We start from the raw sequence: 11,994 nt of genomic DNA on the forward strand, positions 1-11,994 counted from the left end.
GGGAAGCTGGACTACTGGGCAGAAGAGGGCACACGGAGGCCGGCACTGGCCAAGAGGGGATGCAGACCACCCGCTGGAACTGGACGCCTTGGGTCAAGCCAACGCCCTAAGGCCACTCCGGCTGCCCTGCAGCCACTCGAGCGCCCCGCACACCCACCACTCACCTACGTAGCCGATGAAGTAGTGGGCACTGTTGGGCTTCCCTCCGATCACCCCCAGGGACTGGGGCATCATGAAGCAGTGCTGTGGGACACGGAGGGGGGAGGAGGGGGCTGAGCACGAGGTAGGGCGGCACCAGCCACCCAACAGCCAGCCTGTGTGCTCCGGGGGGCAGACCCCATTCCCTGCCAGCCCCAGGCCCACCGGGGAGACACGGGAAGGAGAGCAGGAAGACGTGGTCCCACAGAGCTTAGCCACGAAGGAATCTGCAATCGTGTCCGGGGAGGCTCCATGTAGGCGGTGGGTCTGCAGAAGGGGGACCGGGCGCCGGGAGGAGGTATGGACTGGGCTCAGAGCGGCCCGCACACAGGGCACACAGGCATTGTGGAGGGTGGGGGGGCACACCCCGAGGCTGAGGGCTGGGGGAGCAGGGGCCAGTGGAAAGGCGGTCGGGACTGCCCAGGGCGAGGCTAGGAGGCCACAGGGTGCCAGCATGGCCACAACAGCGGGGTTTTAGCAACAAGCGGTATCTCAAGCCCCTGCCACTGGGCGAGAAGACACCGGCACAGACCCACCTTCAGCGTCTCCACGTAGGCCTCGTTGATGTCCGTGAGCCCCAGGCGCAGGGGGATGAGGAGCACCAGGGGTCTCCACGGCCTAGCGCTGACCTCGGCTGCGGCAGGGAAGCCGTTACAGTGCCGGCTGGGGTCGGCGGGCAGCGCGGCGGCCCCTGCACACGGAAGACCAGCCCTGCACAACCTTCCTGAAAGACAGAGACGAGCTGTCAGGGGCTGAGCAGGGGCGGACAGACGTTCACCGAGAACAAGCTCGCAATCGACCAGTCACAGGAAACGGTATAAAAAGCCAAGTGCTGAAACACAATTTAAACTTGGAAAATACAGTCAAAGATTAATCCTGTCACCCACAGAGAAAAAACAGAATCACACGCTTTCCATGCACGTCCAAATCATAACTGTTACCGTGAAGTAAAGCGCCTCGTGAAACCGTGCAAACACGTGCACGGCCATGCGAGGGGCAGCTGTTCCCTCCCTCAGGAAGGCTGCTGTCTACACCTGCTGGTGATCCTTAACGGACATGCTGAAAAGGGGGCTGGCGATGCGGACAGGGGCGCTCCAACAGCCCCAGCACAGCCGGCACCTGGTCTATGGTTTCTGAGCACCTTTCCCACTATGCAGGGCTCCTCGGGTAAACCAATGACCCCAGGCCTGGGGCAGAGAGGGCACAAGGTGTACCTGAATCTAGTTAACATCCAACATGGAAGGCCGAACAACAAAAATGGCAGAACACAGCAGAAGCCAGCACAAGCCTGAAGGGGTGCCCTCTGGCCGTATTTGGAACAGTAAGGGCCATAACATATAACGCGTAACCCACTGAAGAAAGAGAATCCACGAGTCCAGTGACTCACAAAGTTTTAAAATCTAAATGAGGAGGAGGAGGAGGGCAGAGAAGGCTCTTCTTGAGAAGGCCAGCCAGCAAGCCAGCCAGGAAACGTGGAGGGAAGGACGGCTGCGGAAGCCACATCGCAGGCAAAGTCCCCAACGCATACTCAGCATCACCCTGGGCTCCTTGGTGGTCGCAAAAGCAGAGACGTGGCCAAACGGCTGCCCCGAGGAGGCACTGCCGGTGGGCAGCGCCTTGCTGGGGCGCGCTCCGGGGATGGCACCGGGGACTGGCCAGGTAAGTGGGAGGAGGCCTTGGACCAAACCGGCCTGGCTCCTTCAAGAGGTCAGTGCTATGAAAAACCAGAAAAATAAACCAAGAGGGCGAACCATCAGATCAGAGGAGACTGCAAGGCCCCCAGACCACTGGCCGGGGCTGCGGAGCAGCGGGAAAGTGGGCACACCCCAGTATCCCCGACTGGGGACACAGGAGGGAGGTTAGTGGCTGAACGAACACAGGGTTGGAATTTCTCAAAACACATAGTTGGTGCGCCTGGGTGGCTTAGTCAGTTAAACGTCCAACTCTTGACTTTGGCTCAGGTCATCCCAGGGGCTCTGCACGGAGCATGGAGCCTGCTTGGGACTCTGTCCATCCCTCTCTCTGCCCCTCTCCTGCAAGTACTCATGCTCCCTCTCAAAATAAATAAACATTTTTTTAAAAATACATAGTTGGAAAGTGAAAGAATAGACAACGGAAGGATTCAACTTTCTTTTCATCTCTGGGTAATCTTTTTTTATTGTGATTTACCGTAAGAAACATATTATCTGGTTTTCCTATTTCTAGCACAGAGCTCCTAAAACCCTTCAAATTCCAAAGAGCCATACAGGTGTCTTTCGTTGTATGAATGAGGTGACTTCCCCAAAGCTTCTACGACGGGCTGGAACTTCAGTCTCACCCGACCTCTGGGGAGAGGCGCTGGGGCTGAATCGATTCAATCAACCATGACTGAGTAACGGAGCCTGCGTAGAAACCCAAAAGGACCAGGTTTGGAGAGCTTCGGGGGTGGGTGAGCACGTGAAGGTTCGGGGAGTGGTGTTCCCAGAGAGGGCACAGAAGCCGCATGCCCCTTCCACCCAGCTGTTCCTGAGCTGTGTCCCTACAATACACTGGGGTCTAGCAAATGAGCTTCGTGAGACGCTCCAGCAAATTAGTAGAACCCAAAGAAGCAGTGGGCAGAGCCTCCCGCCTACAGCTCAGAAGCACAGGCCACAACCTGGACTTAGCACCGGGGTCTGAGGTGGGGGTGGGGGGCACTGTCTTGTGGGACCAAGCCCTCAGCCTGCGGATTCTGACGCTGCCTCAGCACAATGTACAACTGGGTTGCAAAGTAGCACACCCAGCTGGTGTCGCAGAACGGCTTGCTGTGCGGGGAGCGAGCCCACATATCAAAACTGGTATCGGAATCCTACCTTCTAATTTCTAAAACAGATTTCTGGACTTTTCCCATTTTTTTTTTTTAATGTTTATTTCTGAGATACTGCAAGTGGGGGAGGGGAAAAGAGGACGAAGGAACTGGCGGGCTCTGCGCTGATAGCAATGAGTTCAACGGGGCTGGAACTCATGAACCTTGAGATCATGACCTTGAGTCAGGTCACAACAAAATTGAGCCATCCACACGCCCCCTCCCATTTTCTCTTGATGAGGTCCCTGGTGATGTGTTACTGCTGTTTCACAAAAGCCAGCTACAGGGACCCCTGGGTGGCTTAGCTGGCTAAACGTCCGACTTTCGCTTAGGTCACGATCTCGCGGTTTGTGGGTTCGAGCCCCGCGTCGGGCTCTGTGCTGACTGCCAGCTCAGAGCCTGGAGCCTGTTTCAGATTCTGTGTCTCCCTCTCTCTCTGACCCTCCCCTGCTCNGCTTCCAAAGGCGCGGGCCCCGCAGCAGGAAGCCTCTGGTGCCACCACGGCCCGGACAGCACCCACACGCACGACCGAGAGCCTCCAAGGAGCGACACGCGGTGCACTGGTGACACACCACTCGTGTTCCATTCTGTTCCATATGTCTAGCTGCCGGTTGTGACTCAGTATCCTGATTTTAGGTCCCAGGAGGAGCCAAGACTTCCCTGCCCGCAGAAGAGTCAGGAGTCCCGGGTCTGGCCCAGCGCTGCCACACCAGGGCAGGCCCTCGGCCACCTGCGGAGTGCAGGCTGCCATGACAAGTACAACGAAGAGACAAACATCTGGCGTGTGGAGTCGACTGTCAAGCTCCCTCCTCAGAGAGCACGCCTGGATCGTCATGTGTTGTCCATGCGGATACTCACCAATAGCCGGGAAGTTTTTCCTGTACGTAAACCAAAGTCTGGACGCCACGTCGGACAAGATCTCATCCTTTTCTAGGGATTATTTAAAAGAAAAAAACACGCATAACCTTAACTTGGTAGGTCACATGTTCCAGAAAGTTAGCAGATAACTATTATTACCACAAAACGCTTTTGTAGACTGAGCCCCGTGGGCACAGCAGGCCTCACTGCGGCCAATACCTGTGGAAATGCTGTATTTTCTACCCAGTATCCACACAGGCTCTGAGGTCTCCGGGAAATCTTCAAATTCGGCAAATCGAAGAGTGTCGTAGGTCAGAGTAGCTATTGAAACCAAACACACAGTGATCCCATTTTTATAATTTCATAGGACGGTATCAGAGATCATCTCTAGCATCTCTGTAGTAAGAGCTAGGTGGGATTCTGCATCTCAGCGGGTTGCGACAACCGCTGTCCCCCACCCCAGTCCTGCCTTCCAGCAGACACCTGGTGAGGACCCCCGGGCCAGGCCAGGGTGGGGAAGAACTTAACACTTCTTTCTTTTCTTTTTTTTTTTTTTTAATAAAAGAGATGAGTGAATTAGAGAGAAACAGAGGATGAGTGGGGGAGGGTCAGAGAGAGAGGGAGACACAGAATCTGAAGCAGCTCCAGGCTCCGAGCNCTCAGTGTGGAGCCCAATCCCGGGCTTGGTCCCACGACCCTGAGACCAAGACCGGAGCCGAAATCAAGAATCAGGCGCCCCAGTAAGTACCTGTTTTATTATTATTTTTTTTATTTTTTATTTTTTTTTAAATGTTTTATTTATTTCTAGGGAGAGGGAGAGAGACAGCGTGAGCAGGGGAGGGTCAGAGAGAGAGGGAGTCACAGACTCTGAAACAGGCTCCAGGCTCTGAGCTGGCAGTCAGCACAGAGCCCGACGCGGGGCTCGAACCCACGAACCGCGAGATCATGACCTAAGCGAAAGTCGGACGCTTAACCGACTAAGCCACCCAGGCGCCCCAGTAAGTACCTGTTTTAAACTTAAACCTCCAGGACAAAAGTAACCCTCGCACCCCAGTGCACACGGGGGCCTCAGACTGAACAGATGCTGGGATAAATGTCCCCTAGGAGCAGGCGCTTCAGGGGACAACGCCAGCCAGCTGTGGAGGGCGGGACACGGAGTCCAGAAACAGCCAGACCCCCGAGGCCCCTGCAGCTGCCCCCACCCGTGACGCTCCACGAACAGGCCGCCGCTCCCACCTCCTAAGGTCGCTGTGTGTGGCACTAGCAGGACCTGGGCACCATTTTATTCTGTCGCTTCAATTAAGAAACTGGAGAGGCCCGGGTCCCTCTCTGCCCCTGGAACCCGACTGAGGAAAGCCTGCCACACAGCCTGCAGAGCCGGAGGAGCAGACAGACGCCTGTGAGGCCAGGTGCACGGGTGTCCTGGCCCCCGCCCTTCGGCTGCCCCTCACGGGCCCCAGGCACACAGCTCTCACGTGCTGGCTCCCGGGCCCCGGTGCTGCCTGTCACTCGTCCCTTTGGCCCATAGCTTCCCAAAACCTAGTTGTTTTTCCCACATCTGAATTTATTTTCTGACAATACCCTCACCTTTTGGTAACGATGACATATTAATTTTTAAAACTCCAAAACTACAAAAGTATTATAAAAAACCATTTGGTTTTTCATGCCCAGCAGCGAATCTCCTTCCAGAAGTCTGCATGCAGATCCACAAGCGGAACTACACCACACCCGTGATTTCCTCTCTCTGTTCTGGTCACCGACACGGTCCCTCCTCAGAGACGCAGAGCTCCTCAGACGTCTCACGGCCTCACAGCACGAATGTCCATGCCCTAAGTGACTCAAACACCCGGTTTCCCGCCTGGACGTCCCTGCATGTCGGTCCATGCTGTGTGCAAGCCCCCAGGGGTGCTGGGGGTACAGCGCTGGTAATGGGGGATCACATCCTAGCTCAGGCACTCATGGGTTCTAAGTTCTTTGGGCTCCTTGACCTCCCGGTGTAGAAATTTCCTTACCCATAAAATGGGGTGTGTATGTGTGAGAATAACAAGACGTTCTTGTGTCGTGTCTGCGAAGTGTCCGTGACCCCCCTCCCCACTGTAAGGCACTCACACAGAAGCTGGCAGACAGAGGGCTCCATGGTCAGCTGGAGTCATTACGATCGAGGACGCAGAACTGCAGGTTCAAAGGTATGCGATTCTACTACACCCAGAAGGTGAAACTGGACGTGCGGCTAATTCCCAGTCCCAGGGGAGTGGAAGCGGGGGCTCCGTGAACAAAGAAATCCACAGCAGCAGAAGAGCCTGCGTTCGCCACCTGAAGAATCCGCGGCTGTCAGCCCAGACCCAGCTCTGCCTTTTTTCTTTTCACCCGAAAGCAGACAGCATCTGAGCAGTCCTGTGCTTCCAGAACAAGCTTTGCTGCCCAAAGTGCCAGAGCATGACGGCAGGCACTGGGAGCTGCCACTCGCTGGGCTTCCACACACGCAGGGACCCTGCTTGACGTGTGTGCCTTGCTCATGCTCCCACAGCGTCCACCGAGCCTCTCTGCTGTCAGGAACGGCCCGAGCCCACGAGCCCCTTCTGTCACAGAAGATTCCCTGTCTCGCACACGACTGGAATGGATTCAGGCTCCAGCTTCCCGTGGGGCCGCGACCACCGCAGTGTCCCTGTTACCTCTCTAGCGTCGGGACCCCTGGGCTTTAACCAAGGCACACACTCAAACCCACAGGGATTCTCAGGGACAAAGGATGCAAACAACCTGTGCGGTCTCAAGTGACAACATCACAAGACCACACTCGTCCTGCTCTGACGGCAGAGGCCCTTCCATGGCCACAGCTGTGAGGTACAGACGAAGGGATCTATCACAAGCCTGAGTGCTCCGGGCGGCGTCTCCCCACCGAGCACCGCGTCAGGGGCGCGGCACGTGTCACAGGGCCACTGCGCTGTATCAAAGCTGGGGCCCCTCTGAAGTTGAGAGGTTTTCATCAATGAAGCGGCTAAACGCAAGGCAGGCATATTTCTTAGGTTTACTAGCAAACTTTACGGGCAACCACGCCAACTTCAGAGGGAAAGGAGGAAGAGGTGCTCCATTAAGTTGGCACCGGTCACCGAGTTTCATACCACAGCCAACAAAATCCCAGGTTGTGTGGCCTCAGATCCTTTACCACCTCGGCCAAAAGCAAGCAAGGAGACAGACACTGGAAGGGAATGAGCCACTAGGAGCGACCCCAGCTCTTGCCAGATCGTCAGGGGCCTCGAAGTGAGGAGGGCACACATCACCCACGGGTCCCCTGTCCCCCCACACCCCTCACACCACTGCCCCTCCAGCTGACCACCCCGAGGGGTGCGTGTCACATCCCACCCGCCTCCGGACGCACGGTCCCCAGCGCACCGCAGCATCCTTGGACAGGGCCGTGGTCACCTCCCGGTCCTGGGGGATACTTCCTGGAACACGCTCCCCACCGTGTGGAGCCAGAAGGCTGACCCTCACTTGGTAGTGATCTTTCTGTGCCTCGGTTCTCTCACTGGTAAAATGGGGACGGTTGTGTTCCCAAGGACGGCGTGAGGAGGAAACTCGAAAGGCTGTGCGCCACGGCAGGGGGCAGGGGTGCACAACAGGAAGCACAGCTCCGCGTGGGTCCCCTGGGAGTCGCCGAGCCACAGCGTGGAACGAGAAGCCCTCACGGTCTGTAACTGACCTGCAGCCCCAGGCCACAAGAGCAGGAAGCTGGCCCGGAGCGCAGACTGTGGGAGCACCAAAGTGCATCGAAGGCCCAGACCACTCACAGACGCCAGCCAGCTGCGACACTCGCGACGTCTCACCCTGGGAGAAAAGCATGAGCCCCGTGGTCCTGCGGCAGTTCTGACCAGGAGAGTAAGCGAAGGACCCCTCTTTCCTGTGCAGCCACCTCGTCCCTGCCCGATCGCCCCCCCCTGCCCCAGAGGGCAGGACCCACCCAGCCCTCCCCACGCACAGAACGGGCCCCACGGCCTGGCACCTGCACATCACGCCCCCTCTGCACAGGCCCCAGTGCCCAGACCAGACCAGCAAGCTCCTGGCCTTCCAGATCTTACTCTCTAATGGACAAAGACAACATTTTTCTAAATTGGTGCACTTCCGATGTTCAACTTTCTAACTTGTAGGGAGATTTGGTTTGGGGGACAGAAAGCCCACCTGCTGGCTGCAGGACACACAGCCCAGGTCCCCTGACTGCAGAGTGGGACACAGCCACCGGCTCTGTCCAGCGGGGTGGGGGCACAGCCTAGTACGAGGTCCCAGCAACATGCGCAGCACCCGGCCGTGGTTTTCAGCACCTCCTCTTTCTCTCTGTTATCTCAAGCCTCACGATCTCAAAGATGGAACTAAATCTTCCTTTCCCGTCACAAAACACTTCTACCATCAGCATTCATTTAGTGAAGATATGTACTAACAACTCTGCAGAACAGAAAGCATTGCAGGACTCCCCTTCAGAAAACAGTTCAAAGGAAAAACCAGCACTTTTCTATTTTAAAACTAAGCTCAAATCACCAACACCTGCGAAAACTGGCCAACGGGGGGCGGCCACCCCTCTATCGGCTCTGGGCACACTGGCCAGCCTCCCTGGGGCTCCGGGGGCAGCCTCTTCCCTCCCAGAGAGGCCACCGCAGATTACTTAGCCCTCTGTTTAACTGCGTCACTGTCCCGTGTGATTATCAATCCTACGTGAAGCAGTTCGCATGCCTCGCATGTTAGAAAGGGTCAAATCCCGACAGGAATGACAGTCCCCTGACTCCCAGGAAGCGACTGCAACTCCCACTAAGATGGCGTGCGGGGCAAGCGAGGCTGACAGGCGCCGTTCACCGTGAGAAAGGGGCCCTTTCCTTCAGCTGGTCACCTGGGTCCCAGGCACTTGATTTTCCACATTTCCTCCCTGATCACATCCGGAAGAAGCAGCAGAAAGCCCTTTAACAGTATAATTCCATTAGAAAAAAAAAAAAAGTTCTGATTTAATGTTATTAATCTGACAGAAAAATACGGAACTGTGCTCAACGAATGCAGCCAATTTCTCTCCACTTAGTACCAATCACACTGAAATTCAACCAGGGAGAACCACAAAAACACACACCACTAGATTTTTTAGACCTTACTGTAAAGCATCACGTTTCAAAGATATTTTCCCAGAACACCTACAGCTTCTAAAAGACCACGCTTTATAAATAAAATCAAAAGAAAGTTCTCCCCTCCTTTAAAAATACTTACACTTAAGGAGCACCTGGGTGGCCAAGTTGGTGAAGTGTCTGACTTCGGCTCAGGTCACAATTTCATGGTTCATGAGTTCAAGCTTCAGATTCTGTGTCTCCCTCTCTCGCTGTTTCCACCTAATATTAACAGTCTAGTTTTACGCAACAAACTCTCCAAACTGAAGTTCTCACAGCACAGAAATGGGGACGGTATCACAGATTCAAGTTCTGCGCTTTGATTACCAGCCACGTGCCAGACTCAGTGCCAAGACCTGTGAGCACAAGGCACGCGGGCCCCATCCTCCAGGGCCGGGCGCTCAGCTATCTAACCGTTGGTACCCACCAGTTCCCTGAAGCCAGGGCTGGGGGCTCGGGGGAGAGCACAACCGGCCTGTAGCCGGCCTGCCACCTTCTGGACCCCTACAGCCCGACCAACAGCCCTGGGCACCCCTCGCCGGCCCCTTCTCTTTCCTTCTCTTCAGACCCTCCAGCGACTCCTCCAAAGCAGCATCCCACACACTTGAACCTCTAGTCTGGCCCACGCCTCAGCTCCAAGCCGGGGACCCAAGTCTTCCGAACATCACGACACAGACGTCTAACAGCAGTTAACAAGTACAAAACCAAACTCCCAACAGCTTCCCCACCAAGCAAGACGCCCGAGGTCTTGTCTTCCCCAGTGGTTCCTCAGCTCAGGCTTTACACCTCAGCGCCATCTTCACCTCCTTCCTCTCGACGCCTCCTGCCACCCCATCACCTCCAATCTACACACGTCCTGTTGTTTCAAGCCTCCAACACATCCAGAATTCGACTGAGCTAAGTGCCACGGCCGCCCACGGGGCTGCCTGCAACAGCCTCCTAACCGGAGCCTCCTAACTGGCCTCCCAACCTCCATCCTTGGCCCCCTTGGTAGGAGCGGCGTGTCCTGGACAGAACAGCCAGAGTGAGTGTGCAGAGCACACATCCTGTCACGGTACCCTCCACTCCAAACCTCCCAAAGAGCCACCACCCCACCTAGAATACACACCCCAGGTCTGTGCCTGGACCCAATCTGTCTGCCTTCAGCTCCTGACCTCTCATGCCAGCTCCTGCCCCCCCCCCCCCCNTCTGTCCGCTGAGACATCCTGCCTACAACTCCAACCCTGCCTGGCCTGGCCCACGTCACACTTCCACGTGAGCCACATGGTTTTTGTCTGTTCTGTTCACTTCTCTAGCCTTAGGGTCTAGAACAATGCCCAACACAAACCTCTCACTGAACAACGAATGTAGTTTATCGAATGGATCACTATAAAAATAGAGCAACCAGAAATTGCATAAGATTTGGTCAAAGAAGGCAGAATCCGTAAGTTCTCCAGGGACCACTAGTCATCCCTACAAGGACGCACAACAACACATCAGGAAAACCCTCCACTGCTGCTTACGAACATCACATGTACTTTTATTAGCCTCAAGAGGGACCCCCAAATGCGAACACCTTCTTCTAGTTTGAAACAGTCTCCGTTCTCGCCGAAGATGCCATCCGGGAATCGTCACGTGGCGAGCACTAACTTCAACCTGATACTTTTCGCGTGCAGGCAGTACAGCCGGCATTGAACTACGTTTTCCACCTTAACCAGCTCTCTCCTGTGAAAAGTCTGAACTTCCCGAGCAGTGCTGACTTTAGAAAAAGTGAGTAGTTCTATTCCTTTCACCACCCCTTGCCCCCTGCCCCCAGCAAACAGTAAAACACGTTCTCTTTTTAAAACAAACCTCTCAAAAAATAACCTGATTGACATGCTCCTTTGGGAAATAACAGCTATGGTCTCCTCCAGCCACCTAACATATTTATTTCTTTTAATGTCTTTATTTTTAAGAGAGACAGAGAGAGAGTGCAAGGAAGGGAGGGGCAGAGAGACAGGGAGACAGAATCCGAAGCCGGCTCCAGGCTCTGAGCTGTCAGCACAGAGCCCAACGAGGGGCTCGAACCCATGAACCGTGAGATCATGACCTGAACCGAAGCTGAATGCTCAACAAACAGAGCCCACCAGGTGCATCGCCCCAACACATTTAAATGATAAGATGCTACAAATCATTGAAATACTGACTATATACATCTGCATCCCAGTTTCCAAGCTGAGATTTCAATAAAATTTTGTTGCCATTGCAAGAAAGACACAGCACACAATGCCACCCAGGATGACAGGTGGAATGACCCAGGTGGGGGAGGGGAGCAGTGCCTGAGGCCAATCAATCCCTACAACGAACGAAAGGGCTACGACTGCCCTGGAAATGCTTTCAAGGCTACTGAACAAAGACCCAGAACAGCTTGCCAGCGAAATGAGGGGACGGCCTCCTCTGAACAGAACATGATGAGACAGACCAGAACACCGTACATGCGGATATTCGCTTACGGACGTGCACACACGGATAATACACACACCCTCCCGCCCGGCCACGTACTTTGCATTAGGACCCCAAGAAGTTAAGTTATGATGAGATGAATTCAGTTTTTCTCTTCAACCACGGAAAGGAAGCTGGCATGATCTACTGGTCACTGAATTTAATTAAGAAAGAAGAAGCGTGTGCCGTGAGTATGTTTCTGGCCTCCAGAGAATTCAGGAGTCTCCACTTCTTAATTCCCGGGGCATGAGGTGGGGCGGGGGGAGACAAGGCATTCGCCGGCCGCAGTTTCTAGAGCCAGCTCCGCCCGACCGCCAACGAGCGCCCGACACCGAGGCGGTGTCCCGTCTCGGACACCACGCCGCCCCTTCTCGTCCGAGCCGGCCTTGGACCTGTCGCCGGGCGCCCGAGAGCTGCGGACGGGACCGAAAAAGCGCCGAGACACGCAAACACCCGCTGTCACAGCCGCGCCGGCCTTCCCACGGACGCCGTCCCCGCCCCGCTCCGCAGGAGGGCCAG

General features: G+C 55.4%; 1 protein-coding gene across 1 annotated transcript in view; it reads right to left on the reverse strand.

The window, feature by feature from the left end:
• The window catches only part of ATG4B (autophagy related 4B cysteine peptidase), a 17,767-nt gene that overhangs the window by 4,523 nt on the left and 1,250 nt on the right, over window positions 1–11,994 (reverse strand). The window contains exons 2-6 of the mRNA XM_077758228.1: window positions 4,100–4,201; window positions 3,464–3,952; window positions 1,727–1,849; window positions 735–1,000; window positions 165–243 (exon numbers count right to left, since the gene is read on the reverse strand). Coding sequence (XP_077614354.1) covers window positions 165–243; window positions 735–1,000; window positions 1,727–1,849; window positions 3,464–3,952; window positions 4,100–4,201 — 1,059 coding nt within the window. The remainder of the gene's footprint in view (window positions 1–164; window positions 244–734; window positions 1,001–1,726; window positions 1,850–3,463; window positions 3,953–4,099; window positions 4,202–11,994) is intronic.

Source organism: Crocuta crocuta, unplaced genomic scaffold (genome assembly GCF_008692635.1).
Source record: "Crocuta crocuta isolate KB4526 unplaced genomic scaffold, BGI_CrCroc_1.0 scaffold290, whole genome shotgun sequence".
In the NCBI taxonomy this organism is placed as follows: Eukaryota; Metazoa; Chordata; class Mammalia; order Carnivora; family Hyaenidae; genus Crocuta; species Crocuta crocuta.